The following is an 18,048-nucleotide window of genomic DNA, read 5'->3' as shown; positions in this document are numbered from 1 at the left end:
GGAATGGCCGGAAAATCCCACTTGGAGAGACTCTGTCGGCCATGTTTGATGATGAGCTGTGTCCCTGAAGCTACAGCCTCTGGCAACCCGTTCCAGAGAGACAGACATGAGTCTGCACTCTGCCCATCCCAGGTGTCTCTAGATGTGGAAAGCTTCTAAGTCTCATGGTGTGGTTGTGGGGGATGGAAGGTGGGGAGAAAGCAGTCTGTGCGAATACACACTTCGACTTGTTCGCTATTCCCCGGAGAGTCGGCAGAGGTTGACTGAGAATTGGGGGAAGGAAAAGAAATAGAGGCGAGATTTCCTTTTTTCCAAAATGAGCCAACATTGGTCACACTCAGAGTCATTAATTGTCTGCTTCCCTCTCCCCCACCCCTCCCCCCATCCACTTTTGTTTTCCTAGCAAGTGTCGGCACTGAGTGGCATGCTTTGAACTCTGAGTGATTGATTTCTTTAAGTCAGGTCGGCCACCCACTCTCCCAGACCTACTGGTTTAAAAAAGTAGTTTATTTATTAGTCACAAGTAAGGCTTACATTAACACTGCAATGAAGTTACTGTGAAAATACCCTAGTCGCCACACTCTGGTGCCTGTTCGGGTACACCGAGGGAGAATTTAGCATGGCCAGTGCACCTAACCAGCATATCCAGGACTGTGGGAGGAAACCGGAGCACCCGGAGGAAACCCATGCACACACACGGGGAGAATATGCAAACTCCACACAGACAGTGACCCAAGAGTGCGAACCACTGTGCCACCATGCTGCCCTCAGCCACTTTGAGGTCGTAACATTTTCAAAGGTTGGTCGCTGAGATACGCCACATCTCATCAAAAACCCCTTTTGAGGGCAGAGCTAGGCCTATCCCGTTCCCAATTCTCGAATGGCACAGATGACTCGTCCAAACACCCACCCCCCCCCCCACCGAGTCTGAACCTCAGCTGGTGGTACCAGAACTCAGATTGAGACGAGGCCTGTTCGCGAGGCTAATGTATCACCACCCTCCCCAGCCTATAGGGATTCCAATCCTTCAGGATTGGCCTGGAGTCACCAGGAATCGACTGCCAGGCACAACCCTGGAGATAAGTCAGATGGACATTCAAAAAGATTGATGTGTTTTTGCTCATTTTCTTAGAACAGCAGATATGTAAATATGGAAAAATCGGAGGGCAAAAGGTTGCCTGTCTGACAGTCAAGCATTGTCCACTTGGGTACTGTGTCTTTTTGCTTTCCAATCAACTTAGAGTCATAGAGGTTTACAGCATGGAAACAGGCCCTTCGGCCCAACTTGTCCATGCCGTCCTTTTTTTTTAAACCACTATTGCCCGCATTTGGCCCATTTCCCTCTATACTCATCTTACCCATGTAGCTGTCTAAACACTTTTTAAAAGACAAAATTGTACCCGCCTCTACTACTACATCTGGCAACTTGTTCCAGACACTCACCACCCTCTGTGTGAAAAAATTGTCCCTCTGGACACTTTTGTATCTCTCCCCTCTCACCTTAAACCTATGCCCTCTAGTTTTAGACTCCCCTACCTTTGGGCAAAGATGTTGACTATCTCGCTGATCTCTGTCCCTCATTATTTTATAGACCTCTATAAGATCCAGAGAAAAAAGTCCCAGTCTATACAGCGTCTCCTTATAACTCAAACTATCAAATCCCGGTAGCATCCTAGTAAATCTTTTCTGCACTCTTTCTAGTTTAATAATATCCTTTCTATAAAGGGTGACCAGAACTGCACACAGCATTCCAAATGTGGGCTTATCAATGTCTTGTACAACTTCAAGACGTCCCAACTCCTGTATTCAATGTTCTGACCAATGAAACCAAGCATGCCGAATGCCTTCTTCACCACTCTGTCCACCTGTGATTCCACTTTGAAGGAGCTATGAACCTAGATCATAGACCTCTTTGTTCTATAACTCTCCCCAACTCCCTACCATTAACTGAGTAAGTCCTGCCCTGGTTCAATCTACCAAAATGCATCACCTTGCATTTATCTAAACTAAACTCCATCTGCCATTCGTCAGCCCACTGGCCCAATTGATCAAGACCCCATTGCAATCCGAGATAACCTTCTTCACTGTCCACTATGCCACCAATCTTGGTGTCATCTGCAAACTTACTAACCATGCCTCCTATATTCTCATCCAAATCATTAATATAAATGACAAATAACAGTGGGCCCAGCACTGATCCCTGAGGCACACCGCTGGCCACAGGCCTCCAGTTTGAAAAACAACCCTCCACAACCACCCTCTGGCTTCTGTCAATAAGCCAATTTTGTATCCATTTGGTTACCTCACCCTGGATCCCGTGAGATTTGACTTTATTCAACAACCTACCATGCGGTACCCTGTCAAAAAGCTTGCTGAAGTCCAAGAAGGCAGTGGGTCACAAGGATGGATGTGTTGGCTGACTAATGGCTGGAGATTGGCGGGCAAGTCACGAGGTGAAATCTCCAAGAATATATTTAATCACAGTTGGCAACCTTACCCCTCACTCCTTCCAACAGCAACTTATAGAGACTTTGGTAGAGCAAGATACTCCACAGAAGTGCAATTGGACAAACAAAACTGACCCAGAGTCAAAGAACAAGACATAAAGACAGGTAACCAAAATCTTCTTCAAATAAGGAGCGTCTCCCAGGAAGGTAGGAAGACAGAGAGGTTTAGCAAGGGAATTCCAGGACATGGAGCCAAGGTGGTTGAAGGCATACCCACCCATGGTGGAGTGATGGAAATTAGAGACCAGAAGGAATTCAGGGCAGCACAGTGGTTAGCACTGCTGCCTCACAGTGCCGGGTTCAATTCCGGCCTTGGGTGACTGTCTGTGCGGAGTCTGCACATTCTCCCCATGTCTGTGTGGGTTTCCTCTGGATGCTCCGGTTTCCTCCCACAGTCTGAAAGGCTAGTTATGGACATTGGCCATGCTAAATTGCACTTATTGTCCCAAGATGTGTAGGTTAGGGGGATTAGCGGGGTAAATGCATTGGGTTAAGATGCTGGGTTAAGATGCTGGGTCGGAGAGTCGGTGCAGACTCAACAGGTCAAATGGCCTCCTTGTGCACTGTAAAGATTCTATGATTCTATTCCATGAAAGCTCCTCTTTGAAATAGCATCGCGGGAATCTTTTACGGGAACCTGAGAGGGCCTTGAGTTAACATCTCATCCAAAAGCTGGCACCACTGCCAGTGCAGCACTCCCATGGTAGTGAACTGGAGTGCCAACACTGACTCTGCACTCAAGACTCTGGGGAGTGGGTCATGAATCCATGACCACCCTGACAGAATAATTCAATCGGGTAAGGAAGCATCCGTTTGCTTTCCAGTTGATTATATATTGTGAGGGTGAGCCTATCAGGTGCCACATTGGTAGAAGTGTGGGTGAGGGCTGGTTGGAGTCAGGCAATGAAGTGAATAATCCAGGAACATGTCCAAAGAGTTTTGGGCAACTCTGAGAAGGATAACATGGTGCATACAGTACTGGACTAATAATCTAGACATCACGATCTCAAATGCCACCATCAATCACAGGAGAAAATGACTCCAAAAACCTCACTGGTTTATTCACATTATTAATATTCTAGCTTATAGTGACTGGCATTCATAAGCAAACAGCTATTGCTGAATGCGCTGTATGGAAATTCATGTCAAAGCTTTTATAAATATAAATCTGGTTCTTAATTCAATCCTGTAGTTTAATCAACGCAGAAACAAGCTCAGTGAAAAAGCTGAGAGACTTTGGGGAATGTCAGGCTAACGATGGGTGATGAGTCGCAATGCAAACCTGTCCTAATTCATCAACTAATTGGGAATTAGTGAGGTCACGGTCCAACTCACACAAGACACTGGACAGCTGTTGTGGGAAATGGGAAGAAGCAATATTGGTGAGCGAGGCGTTTACTTTCTCGAGGTTGGATTGTGGGCCAATACATTACCACAATGTGGGCATCACTGGCAAGGCCAGCACTCATGGCGGACTGGTACAGAAGGTGAAGTCGCATGGGATCAGAGGTGAGCTGGCAAGGTGGATACAAAACTGGCTCGGGTAAAGAAGACAGAGGGTAGCAGTGGAAGGGTGTGTTTCTGAATGGAGGGCTGTGACAAGTGGTGTTCCTCAGGGATCAGTGCTGGGATCTTCGCTGTTTGTAATATATATAAATGATTTGGAGGAAAATGTAACTGGATTGATCAGTAAGTTTGCGGACGACACAAAGGTTGGTGGATTTGCGGATAGCGATGAGGACCATCAGAGGATACAGCAGGACATAGATCAGTTGGAGACTTGGGTGGAGAGATGGCACTTGGAGTTTAATCTGGACAAATGTGAGGTAATGCAGTTTGGAAGGTCTAATACAGATAGGAAATATACAGTAAATGGCAGAACCCTTAAGAGTATTGATCGGCAAAGGGATCTGGGTGTACAGGTATACAGGTCACTGAAAGTGGCAATGCAGGTGGAGAAGGTAGTCAAGAAGGCAGACGGCATGCTTGCCTTCATCGGCCAGGGTATTGAGTTTAAAAATTGGCAAGTCATTGGTTGCAGCTTTATAGAACCTTAGTTAGGCCGCACTTGGAATATAGTGTTCAATTCTGGTCGCCACACTACCAGAAGGATGTGGAGGCTTTGGAGAGGGTACAGAAACGATTTACCAGGATGTTACCTGGTGTGGAGGGCATTAGCTATGAGGATAGGTTGGAGAAACTTGGTTTGTTCTCACTGGAGCGACGGAGGTTGAGGGGAGACCTGATAGAAGTCTACAAGATTATGAGAGGCATGGACAGAGTGGATAGTCAGAAGCTTTTTCCCAGGGTGGAAGATTCAATTACTAGGGGTCATAGATTTAAGGTGCGAGGGGCAAGGTTTAAAGGAGATATACAAGGCAGATTTTTTACATAGAGAGTAGTGGGTGCCTGGAACCCGTTGCCGGGGGAGATAGTGGAAGCGGATACGGTAGTGACTTTTAAGGGGCATCTTGACAAGTACATGAATAGGATAGGAATAGAGGGATACGGCCCCCGGAAGGGTAGGGGGTTTTAGTTCAGTCGGGCAGCATAGTCGGTGCAGGCTTGGAGGGCTAAAGGGCCTGTTCCTGTGCTGTAATTTTCTTTGTTCTTTGTTCTTTGTCTATTACTTACTCATCGCTGGTTGCCTTTGGGAAGGTGGTGGCGGGCCACCTTCTTAAGTTTATTTAAGAAGTAGACTGACATTAACACTGCAATGAAGTTACCATGAAAATCCCCAAGTTGCCACACTCTGGCGCCTGTTCGGGTACACAGAGGGAGAATTTAGCGTGGCCAATGCACCTAACCAGCACGTCTTTTGGATTGTGGGAGGAAACAGGAGCACCCGGAAGATACCCACGTGGACACGGGGAGAACGTGCAGACTACGCACATACAGTGACCCGAGGCCAGAATTGAACCCAGATCCCTGGCGCTGTGAGACAACCGTGCTAACCACTGTGCCACCGTTTGACTATACTCACCAAATTTACCCTCGTATCAGACGAGACTGGAGTTTGAACCCTCAACTTTCAGACTCAGAGGCCAATGCCCCATCCACTGAGACCAGCTGACACCTTACAAGTTTGGGTGGGGGGGTGTGTTTAAAAAAAAGAAAGCCAAGAATTCTAACTGCAGGAGGTGCTGCGTGCTCTCAACTCTTCTGTTGCAATCAATGTATTAGTCCTTCACCCAAGTAATGTTGGCCTTGATTCATTCACTGACTGAGAAAAGAAAGACGGTGTATAACCAATCAGAGATACCTTGGAGCTGGTTAAAGGCGGTAATTGAATCCTGAGATTCTTCAGAATCGTATGAACAGGGCGATCAAAGCCCGGCTGGTTTCATATCGTCTTTAGAAGCACTCAATTGAATTACTGTCTTGCATATAACAGTCAGATAGTTAGCACTTGGCTACTTAATGCCTTCACTTATTTTCAAGGATCTGTGGTGACGGGCCTGGGATTTTATTCAAGATAGCAGCCAGAATTTTCTGGCTGTTCCCGCCGGCAGGATTCTCCTGTCCCGCTGCAGTGAACGGAGATGTGGCTGAGCGCCAAATTCGCCGTCCACGCTTGGGGCGGCAGTGGGGCGCGAACGGCTGGAGAATTGCAGTAGCATTTTTTGCTGGCGTCTTCCCAACACCAGCGTTGGGTGGGCTGAGAGAAGTGATTTACTCCATTGCCAGAATGACAAATGTAAGAGGCAGAATCAAGAGACAGAGTCAAACCGAAAGGGGGAGTAATTAGGAAAAACTCATTCATATGAACGGTATCTGGGATTCTCTCCCCCAACACCTTGTGGATTGTGCAGCTGGGTGTGGGGGGGGGGCGGGGGGGGGGGGGGGGGGTGGTTTGGTGGAGACCCTTCAAGATTGAGAATGATGAAGTGCGGGTGCGTTAGGGCAACAAGAAACGTGGAGCTAAGGCAGGTTCACGGAGTCTCGTTTCAACATCTCAACCAAAAGACAGTGCCTTTGACAAAACAACACTCCTCCTCATTACGGCACTGGGAGCGTCAGCCTGGAGATTTGAGCTCAGGATTCTGAAGTGGGCCTGGAACAGTCAGACCCAGAACCAAGGATGTTACAGCTGAAACAAGGCTCACAGTGTACATGAAAGACAGAGATGGGGAGAAAAGAGAGACAGAGATGGGGAAGAGAAAAAGGAGACAGAGGCAGAGAGATAGAGAGAGAGATGGACAAGAGAAAGACACACATAACAGGAGGTTGTTTCCACTGTCGGGTGAAACCAGAACTAGGAGACATAGCCTCAAAATAAGGGGAAGCAGATTTAGGACTGAGTTGAGGAAGAACTTCTTCACCCAAAGGGTTATGAATCCGGAATTCCCTGCCCGGTGAAGCAGTTGAGGCTACCTCATTGAATGTTTTTAAGGCAAAGATAGATAGATTTTTGAACAGTAAAGGAATTAAGGGTTATGGTGAGCGGGCGGGTAAGTGGAGCTGAGTCCACAAAAAAGATCAGCCATGATCTTATTGAATGGCGGAGCAGGCTCAAGGGGCCAGATGGCCTACTCCTGCTCCCAGTTCTTATGTTCCCGATCCCAGGATTGCATTATACCAGCCCGATGATCTGCTGAAATGGAAATCCTGGCCTACCAGTGTATGGAACATAGATCCTGGGGGGGACTTAACCAGGGTGGATACTGGGAGAATGTTTCCTCGTGTGGGGGGCATCTATAACCAGGGGTCACAGTTCAAAAATAAAGGGTGTCTCATTTAAGATGGAGATGAGGGCTGAATCTCTTCTCTCGGGGAGACGTTAGACTTTGGACCCCTTTTCTCTAAAGAACCATAGAAGCTGGTTCATTGAATATATTCGAGGCTGCGATAGATAGATTTTTGATCGATAAAAGAGTAAAGGGTTATGGGGACAAATTCACTTAAAATTTTAATTCAAAGCTTTTTTTATTACTTATAAAAATATGATCGAATTCAGGTTCGGGGGGGGAGAGGGATGGGGGAGGGGTAAAGTCTGCTTGACTCAGGCGAGGGGGGGAGGGGTGTTGTGTGGGGTGGGACACACACCATGGGGGGACAGAGTTGGAGGCCAGTGATAGTGTCATGAAACCTCCAGATCCAGTCAGAATGAGCAGGTCCAACACATGAACAATGTCTTGCTGCTTTAGTTTTTAAAGTTTATTTATTAGTGTCACAAGTAGGCTTACATTAACACTGCAGTGAAGTTACTGTGAAAATCCCCTTGTCGCCACACTCCGGCACCTGTTCGAATACACTGAGGGAGAATTTAGCACGGCCAATGCACCTAACCAGCACGTCCTTCGGACAGTGGGAGGAAACCGGAGCACCCGGAGGAAACCCACGCAGACACGGGGAGAACGTGCAAACTCCACACAGACAGTGACCCAAGCTGGGAATCGAACCCAGGTCCCTGACCCTGTGAGGCAGCAGTGCTAACCACTGTGCCACCGTGAGCTGACTGTGTGTAGTCTGATTGCTTTTCACTACTTTCTTGGCTTTTTCTATCTTTAAGACAAAATTCTGGGAACAATGTCGTCAATTTGGAATGCACAAAGAGTTTTCCCCCTTCCCGTGCAACGTACCTTATTACCATGGAATCTGAAGGCCTGCAGCCTTCTGTAAACCGAAAAGAACCTGAACTATTGGCGAGGCAACAAGAGACACAAAGGCCTTAGATTCCTGCAGCCCAAGGAACTAATTAAACCTCACCAGTTTCCCTCTGCACCGTTCCCTCATAAACAATGAAAATTTGACTCAATTTGCCTAATGCCATCTCCCGACTGAGATGCTCTGGAACAGGAAGGTGCAAAAAAAGATTTAGAGCAATGGGTAACCTAGGCTGGTGAGTGGGCCTCGTAAGTGGCTCTCCTTCATCTAAGTGGGCCGCAAGGTTAAAATCGCAGAATCATAGAATCCCTACCGTGCAGAACGAGGCCATTCGGCCCATTGTGTCTGCGACAACAACAATTCCACCCAGGCCCTACCCCTGTAACCCCACATATTTATCCTCCTAATCCCCCTGACACGAAGAGGCAATTTAGCATGTCCAGTCAACCTAACCCGCACACCTTTGGAGTGTGGGAGGAAACCGGAGCACCCGGAGGAAACCCACGCAGACATGGGGAGAATGTGCAAACTCCGCACAGACAGTCACCCAAGTCAGAATTCAACCCGGGTCCCTGGTGCTGTGGGGCAGCTGTGCTAAGCTCTGGACCATCCTGCCACCCAGGCTTGTTCACTAACCATGGTTCCATGAATAAGATTAAGTACATTTAATACGCGCATTATGGTAAATGCTTAATCATTTATACATTAATAGAACTATCATTAGCTTCAAATGGTAAAAAAAAAAGAAATACATATGCTGGATTGGACACAGAGGGAGCACACGGCTCTCACAGTCAATGTTGTGAGCAATCAGCACACACCTCACTTCACTTGCCCTTGCTTTGCCTGTGTATCACCAGTTATACCGGTAGGAAAAACACGACACGGATTGAAACCAGTGGAATGTTGCAACGCTGCGCATGGGGAATGGTCAGTAAAATGTCTTGTGGGGGACCGCACTCTGAACCCAGATGAGCCGCATGTGACACCCGGGCCACAGGTTTCCCACCACTGCTTTGGAAGGCTGGGAGCAGAACTGAGTGATTAGCAGGGTGAATACGTGGGGTTCACGGGGATCGGGCCTGGGGTGGGATTGTTGTTAGTGCAGACTTGACGGACAGAATGGCCTCCTTCTGCACTGTAGGGATTCAATGATTTTAACCTTGCGGCCCACTGAGATGAAGGAGGGCCACTCACCAGCCTAGGTTACCCATCGCTGGTCGAAATCTTTTTTTGCACCTTCTTTCTCCAGAGATGGCACTGGGTGAAGTGAGTCAAATTTTAATTGTTTATGAAGGAACAGGGAAGATTAAAAAGAATGGGGAACTTCCTTCTAGACAAGAGAAAGGGTTCAATATGGTTGATGTGCAGAAGAGGTTTCCAGTCAGACCAGAATTAAGGCTCCTAAATGTAAAGAACACTCAATGCCTTATAAAACCAACAATGAATTCAGGAGATCAAAAATGGCAGGGTTAATATGAGCTTTCATCAAATCGCTGATGGAAGGTGATTGGCCTGAAAGGTTTACTCTGTCTCTCTCCACAGGCGTTGCCTGATCAGCTTGAGCTTTTCCAGCTATTTTTGCTTTTATTTGAGGTTTCCAGTATCCCCAATATGTTGACAAATTCCGGGGAAACTTTTGTGACAGAGAGCGTGGCAAGAATGTAAAACTTCACAGAATCACAGAGTTGTTACGGTGCAGAAGGAGGCCATTTGGCCCATCATGTCTGCAGCGGCTCTTCAAAGGGGCCTTGTGACCTACTGCCATTCCCCCTGCCTTTTCCCCGTACCTCTGTACATTGTTTCTATTCAAGTAATCATCTAATGCCCTCCGGAATGGCTCGATTGAACCTGCCTCCACCACACTTCCAGGAGTGCATTCCAGACCCCAAAAACTGGCTGCGTGGAGAAGTTTTTTCTCACACCAAGTCACTTTAAATCTGTGCCCTCTCGTTCTTGATCCTTTTAGCAGCAGGAACAGTTTCTCCCTGTCTGCTCTCTCCAGCACCCTCATAGTTTTGAACATCTCGATCAATGAGATCGGGGTTGGGGGCGGGGGGGGGGGGGGGGAACTACACAGATACATTTCACCGAGGCTGCATACACATGAGGGGGAAAGGAAGAGAAAGAAACATGATGGGGTTAAAAGACAAGGAGAAGGAGAAGTCTAATGTGGAACATAAAACACTGCCATTGACCTGTTGGGCCAAATAGTCTGCTCCTATTCTTTTACCACCTCTGATGAAAGGTCATAGGCTAAATTAACTCTGTTTCTCTCTCCACAGGTGCTGCCTGGCCTGCTGCGTGTTTTCTACATCCTCTACTTTCTGGTTGTTTTCACCTGGTGGTGAATTTAATTAATTTAATGATATATGACAGTAATTTACAATCAATGTATTCCCAAGTTCCTTGTGTCATTGGGTGAGTTTAACCAAGTTACCTTTAATAAAGTTTATTTATTAGCGTCGCAAGTCGACTTATGTTAACAATGCAATGAAGTTACTGTGAAAATCTCCTAGTCCATAAGGGCCATAAGCAGAATTAGGCCATTTGGCCCATCAAGTCTGCTCCGCCATTCAATCATGGCTGATATGATTCTCATCCCCATTATCTTGCCTTCTCCCCGTAACCCTTGATCCCCTTATTGATCAAGAACATATCTATCTCTGTCTCCACAGCCCTCTGTGGCAATGAATTCCACAGATTCACCACCCTCTGGCTGAAGAAATTCCTCCTCATCTCAGTTTTAAAGGAGCGTCCCTTCACTCTGAGGTTGTGCCCTCGAGTTTGAGTCTCTCCCACTAGTGGAAAAATCCAGGCCTTTCAGTATTTTGTAAGTTTCAATTAGATCCTCCCGCTCATCCTTCTAAACTCCAACAAGTACATACCCAAACTTGTCAACCGCTCCACATATGACAAACCATTCATTCCTGGGATCATTCTTGTGAACCTCCTCTGGACCCTTTCCAAGGCCAGCACATCCTTCCTTAGTAATGAGGCCCAAAACTGCTCATAATATTCCAAATGGGGTCTGACCAGAGCCTTATACAGCCTCAGCAGTACATCCCTACTCTTGTATTCTAACCCTCTAGAAATGAATACAAACATTGAATTTGCCTTCCTAACTGCCAACTGAACAGTCATGTTAACCTGAAGAGAGTCCTGAACCGAGACTCCCAAGTCCCTTTGTGCTTCAGATTTCCGAAGCCTTTCCTCATTTAGAAAATAGTCTACGCCTCTATTCTTCGGACCAAAGTGTGTAACCTCACACTTTCCCACATTGTATTCCATCTGCCACTTCTTTGCCACACTCCAGCACCTGTTCGGGTACACTGAGGGGGAATTTAGCATGGCCAATGTACCTAACCAGCACGTCTTTCAGACTTTGGGAGGAAACCAGAGCACCCGGAGGAAACTCACGCAGACACAGGGAGAACGCGCAGACTCCGCACAGGCAACGACCGAAGCCAGGAATTGGACCCGGGTCCCTGGCGCTGTAAGGCAGCAGTGCTAACCACTGTGCCACCGCACCGCCCACAGCCAGAGTTCAGAAACCACAAGATCTTACCTGTATAAGAGAGACATTATCCAGGGTGAGGCGAAAGAGGTAGTTTCTGTAAAAGGACAGACACAGGTAAGCATGCTAAAATTAAAAAAAATCAAACAAGATCTCATTGTTTACCTATCATTACAGCTCTCCATGAACTCAACCTGAAAAATTTCACAATGCATAAGGGTAGACCTGCTTCACATTTCTGGGAAAATTCGAAGGCGTGCGAGAGAGTGGTTAAAATGCAAATTCCTAGGTACATATCACACGGAGGAGAATTTGGCATGGACCAAGCAAGGCAGATCCTTGGCAACACACAGCGAGAGAGAGAAAGAGAGAGAAAATAGAATAGACATATAAAGAAAGGAAGTGATGGCTTAGTGGTATTATCACTAGATTATTAACCCAGAAACTCAGCTAATTTTCTGGGGATCCAGGTTCAAATCCCGCCACGGCAGATGGTGGAATTTGAATTCAATATAAAATATCTGGAATTAGGAATCTACTGATGGCCATGAAACCAGTGTCAATTGTAGGAAAAACCCATCTGGTTTCTTTAGGGAAGGAAATCTGTCGTCCTTACCCGGTCTGGCTTACATGTGGCTCCAGAGCCACAGCAATGTGGTTGACTCTCAACTTGCCTTCTGGCACCTAGGGATGGGCAATCAATGCTGCCAGTGACTCTCATGTCCCGCGAATGAATTTTTAAAAATACAATAGCAAGAAAGCGAAGGATTAGAGAAGAGAATACAAAGCAAAAGAGAGAGACAAGTGAAAGAAGAAGTAAATGAGAGCACGACGGAGAAAGAGAGGTGAAGGGGTAAAAACGGGGGAAGGAGGAGAGAGAAATGAAAGAGAGCAAAGAAGGTGATTCAAGGACGAGAGAGAAAAAGAGAGCACAAAGAGAGAAAAATGAGAGCAGGTGAAAGCGGTGGAAACAAAAGGAGGGAAAAAACAGAGTTAGATAAAAAGAGAGGATCAGAGTGAGAGAGCATGGGACAATGAGGGAGCAAGAAAGAGAAAAACAAAGAACAAAAAGAGAGCAGGGAAGAAGGAAATAAAAAAGTAAGGGAGATCAAAGGGATAAGCTAACTTGTCAGAAAACGGGGACAGACATGTTAAAACTGCACCAGGTAATCTAGGTCATCTGATAGTCGGCCTCTCAGGAATTTCACGCTTTGTGTACAGCTGTAGAAAAACAGAATAATAAGAGGACTAGAGACAGCATCTGACTGATAGTCAATCATCCCACGGGCCGCTTACTGTGTTACAGCAGACAGCTAGGAAATGTCAACTGATTTTAAAGACGGTTCTTAATGAAAGGGAAGCTGAGTAAGGCAAATGTCTGTTTTTCATTCAAACACCTCCCTCCCGTTTGCCTAGTTTGTTAAAAACGCTCGGCACATTTCTCACACGGACAGAGACTTGTGTAGGAGTGGGTTCTGGAGCACTTCCCTATGGCGGTTCATTGGATGGGCAAGAAATTAACTTTAGAGGATCTTGTTGACCCAAAGATGTGCGGGTTAGGTGCATCGGCCATGCTAAATTGCTCCTTAGTGTCAGGGGGACAAGCTTGGGTAAATGCATGGAGTTATGGGGATAGGACCTGGGTGGGATTGTGGTTGGTGCTGACTTGATGGGTTGAATGGCCTCCTTCTGCACTGTGTATTTTGCATTGAATACTGTGTCAAAGTTTGAAAGATTTTCCGCTCTGGAAAGATATTTGAGGGAAATTCATTTGTGATCATTTGGAAACCTCAATTGAATGCTCAGAATTGCCTTTCAGATTGGATCAAAATATACCTGGTATATATTTTATATTTTCCTTTCTATTTTGGTATTTTTATGGGAAACTGTTTTCCTTCAGATTGTGGATAATTGGCTTTCCAAACAGATCTCCATATGGTATTTGAAAGGTGACCATCACATATCTTCCTCTATATTCCTCTGGGGAGTTGCACACAGTTTCTGGGTTTGGGTTTTCAAGATGGCGGGGATGCGGGTTCAGCCCCCACCATCCAAAGAGCCGGCGAGAACACAACTCCGCCGACACCAGCAGCTCCGATGTCATATTGCACTCAAACGAGCATTGACTGGCAGAAGACAGGATTTGTGGCCCCCTCACTCAGGTGAAAGTCTTGCTTTGGAGAGTTGCCAGCCAATCTGAATGGCCATCAGCTCTCCGGCCCCTCCAGGCTGTGCCTGGAGGCTGTGTGGCCGGAGGTAGCACTGCAGGGAGCTGCCTGGCACTAAGCCCCGGGAACCAGAGGATAGATATCCTACCGGGAGGGAGGGTAATGCCTGGCAGGTCACCGAGGGTGGGGTGGGGGGTAGCAATTGGGATCTTGGGAGATAGGGTGGGGACGGTGAGTGAGATCCATAGGTCACCAGGCTTTAAGGGGTAGGTGTCCCCAGTCAGAAGTAGGCTTCTGATGGACTGGTGTACCCCTTTCCCACTCGAGATCCACAACGTCTTGGCCTCAGCTACTTTCTGTGGGAGTGAATTCCACAGGTTCACCACTCTCTGGGTAAAGAAATTTCTCCTCACCTCAGTTCTAAAAGGTTGACCCCTTTTCCTCAAACTATGACCCCTAGTTCCGGACTCCCCCATCATTGGGAGAAACATGGGTGGGCGAAATTTTACTGGCACATCAGCCTGAAGTTCGTACGATCCCACCCGAGGCCAATGGACAATGCCGTTCTCTGAGCTTCGCCCGCTCCTGGGATGGGGGCAGGCGTGCCGGTAAAATTCCGGACTGTAAGTTGAAAGATGAGGTACCGTTCCTGGTATTTACATTGAGCTTCACTGGAATACTGCAGCAGGCCAAGGGCAGTGAGGTCAGGGTGGCAGCAAGGTGGCCTGTTTCTGTGCTGTAATGTCCATGCCCTGTTCTGTCACATCTCGCTCCAGGCTGCCCCAAACTGTTCTGGAGCCTGTCGGCAAAGTTGAGGAAAGCTTCATTGATGGCAATGGGATTGTAAAGTAAGGCCGTTTGACAACTCAATGTGGAGCCAACCACTCCCAGGGCAACACACAATAGTTAAGGATGCTGCATTTTTAAACAATCAACAGAATTATCAATCCCCCTGAGGTAAATGATGAACTTTTAAAAAAAAATCAAACACAGATATAAGACGGTGCAAGGATACCTGAAATTTGAAAAGATTAGGAGAGAAAGGAGATAGAGTCGCATGATGATAACAATGGCAGGCAGAGATCATGGGAAACGTTAGTTAACATAGAATCCCTACAGTGTAGGAGAAGGCCATTTGGCCCATCAAGCCTGCACCGACCCTCTGACAGAGCATCCTACCCAGGCCCTATCCCCGTAACCCCACATATTTACCCCACTAATCCCCCTAACCTACACATCTTGGGACACTAAGGGGCAATTTAGCTCGGCCAATCCACCTAACCCACACATCTTTCGGAATGTGAGAGGAAACCGGAGCACCCGGAGGAAACCCACGCAGACACGGGGAGAATGTGCAGACTCCGCAGACCGTCGCCCAAGCCGGGAATCGAACCCGGGTCCCTGGCGCTGACCACTGTGCCACCATGCTGTCCCATGTTGCTGAACTAATAATAGAGACTGAACTAATGACCCAGGGATATGAGTTGATCATGTATTCATGGCAACTGGGGAATTTGAATGCAGTTGATAGAATCATAGAATCCCTATAGTGCAGAAAGAGGCCATTCGGGCCATCGAGCCTGCACTGACAACAATCCCACTTAACCCCATACATCTACCCTGCTGATCCACCTGACATGAAGGGTCAATTTAGCATGGCCAATGCACCTAACCAGCACATCTTTGGACTGTGGAAGGAAACCGGAGCACCCGGAGGAAACCCACGCAGACACGGGGAGAACATGCAGACTCCGCACAGACAGTGACCCAAGGCCGGAATTGAACCCGGGTCCCTGGCGCTGTGAGGCAGCAGTGCTAACCACTGTGCCACCGTGCTGCTAACTAAATCTGGAATAATATCAGTGATGGCGACCACAAAGATGTCAGATTGTCATCAGCAACTGGATGGGACGATGCCAAAGAGAAAACAAATTTCAACAAAGAAAACACAATCCGTGTTGTTGTACCTCACCTGGCCCCAATGATCAGCTGATTCCTGTTGAGGTCAATTGCCATCTGGGAATAGTCATACACTCCTGGAAAGCTGAAATTTAACACCCAGGGTCTTAAATCTGCAGAGAGAAAGAGACGGGAATGTTATCCAACTAAAACTTGAACAACAACAAAAACTTGCATCTGAATAGCACCTTATTCATTTTTCTTTTGTTTATATCCAACTCAACCCAATCAAAGTCCAATTGAAAGTCTTAGCAAGTGAGACATTCCCGATCCAAGCTAAGACAGGCTCACCACTTCCTGTCTTGGCCTTGATCTACATAATCCAAGCTGATTGGAGCAGGCGTTGCACCTTCTCCAGGGCTTGATCTCATTTGCTTCTTAGCCGAAAGACCGAGATGCCGCTTTAAAAAATTGCTTCAAATGAAGCCTCAGCGTAACCTCATGACTTCACCAAGTGCAGGATGCCAAAACTACACTTGATCTTAGCCACTTATGGGATGTGGATGTCACTTGGCTGGGCCAACTTTTATTCCCCATCAACTGAGCGGCTTGCTAGGCCATTCAAAGTCAACCACATTAAGGAGAGCGTTCATGAACCAGATGGGATTTTAAAATCAATCACCAATAGTGTCACGGTCATCATTAGAATTTTAATCCCTGATTTTCTATTAAATTTAAATTTCATCATTAGGGAGCTGGACAGAGTAGATGGGGAGAAACTGCTCCCCCTCATAAAAGGATCCAGAACGAGAGGGCACGAATCTGAGGTGATTTGCAAAAGAAGCAAATGTGATGTGAGCAAAAAGCTTTTTCACACAGTGAGCGATTGGGGGTCTAGTATGGCTCTGCCTGGGACTGTGGTGGAGGCAGGTTCAACCAAGGCATTCATGAAGGAACGAGGTGATTATTTGAAGAGAAACACTGCACAGGGGTATGGGGAAAAGACAGGGGAATGGCACAGGGGAATGATGCTTGTTTGGAGAGCCAGTGCAGACACAGTGGGCCAAATGGCCTCCTTCAGCACCGTAACAATTCTAAAGGATAAGGGGATCAGACAAGAAAGTGGAGTTGAGGTAGTAAATCAGTCACGATCACAATAAGTGCGAAGCAGACTCAGAAGGTTGTTAGGCCTACCCTTGCTTCTTATCACAGAAGAGCGCAGACGAGGCCATTTGGCCCATCATGTCTGCACCGTCTTTCTGCCTCGCTCTATCCCTGCAACCCCATACATTTACCGTGACTAATCCATTTTACCTACATATCTTTGGACCTAAGGGGCAATTTAGCATAACCAGTCCACCTAACCTGCACATCTTTGGCGTGTGGGAGGAAACCGGAGCACCCAGAGGAAACCCACGCAGACACGGGGAGAAGGTGCAAACTCCGCACAGACAGTGACCCAAGGCTGGAATTGAACCCAGGCCCCGAGCGCTGCGAGGCAGCAGTGCTAACCACTGTTGCACTCTGTTGCTCCTGTTCCTTACGTTCCTTTGTCAGCCAAATGATTAAATCTCATCACTTCAATCTAATAGGTCTTTTTACAGCATTACAACAGGGGTGTAAGTCTGGCTTAATGGAGAGTAACAAACATAGCCATTCCTCATTGTTGAAGGTTGCGCTGTGGATCAGCATTAGACACTGTGTACTCTTCTTTATCATATCAGCACATCTCCCTTTATATATAAACTAAATCGAACCCTTATTCACATTTTATCCTCATTACAATGCACTGTCTATAGCCCGTTGTCATTTGCAGTCCCCATTACCATATTTCCAGGCAACACATTTCTCTCTTATTAACTCAATTATTAATTCATGCTGATCTAATCGAGGTATTTAATTAGAAGGTCAATGGAGCGAAACTATTTTCTTTTGGTGAGGGAATTCAGAACAAGGGAGCATATCCTTAAAATTAAAGACAGTTCTTCAGGAATGAAGGACTTTTTCACACAAAGGATCACTAAGAGTTTGAAACACAATATCTCTAAAGGCTTTAGATCCTGGAGGTTAATTGAAACTTTCGGGACTAAGATGGACAGCGTTTTGTTGGTTAAGGGACTGTGCAACAAAAGATTATTAAACTAGAAAGAGTGCAGAAAAGATTTACTCGGATGCTACCGGGACTTGATGGTTTGAGTTATAAGGAGAGGCTGGATAGACTGGGACTTTTTTCCTCTGGAGCTTAGGAGGCTGAGGGTGTTCTTATAAAGGTCTATAAAATAATGAGGGACATAGATCAGCTAGATAGTCAATATCTTTTCCCAAAGGTGGGGAGTCCAAAACTAGAGGG

The 18,048-nt window shown here is 46.8% G+C and overlaps 1 protein-coding gene across 1 annotated transcript in view; it reads right to left on the bottom strand.

Moving 5' to 3' along the window:
* sema5ba (sema domain, seven thrombospondin repeats (type 1 and type 1-like), transmembrane domain (TM) and short cytoplasmic domain, (semaphorin) 5Ba) overlaps positions 1-18,048 on the bottom strand; it is a 323,927-nt gene that overhangs the window by 131,227 nt on the left and 174,652 nt on the right. The window contains exons 4-5 of the mRNA XM_078227863.1: positions 15,772-15,871; positions 11,683-11,728 (exon numbers count right to left, since the gene is read on the bottom strand). Of these exons, the coding sequence (XP_078083989.1) occupies positions 11,683-11,728; positions 15,772-15,871 (146 nt within the window). The remainder of the gene's footprint in view (positions 1-11,682; positions 11,729-15,771; positions 15,872-18,048) is intronic.

The sequence above is a fragment of the Mustelus asterias genome, chromosome 14 (genome assembly GCF_964213995.1).
Source record: "Mustelus asterias chromosome 14, sMusAst1.hap1.1, whole genome shotgun sequence".
NCBI lineage: Eukaryota > Metazoa > Chordata > Chondrichthyes > Carcharhiniformes > Triakidae > Mustelus > Mustelus asterias.
Note: the sequence above shows the minus strand (reverse complement) of the source record. Positions and strands in the feature narration are given on the sequence as shown.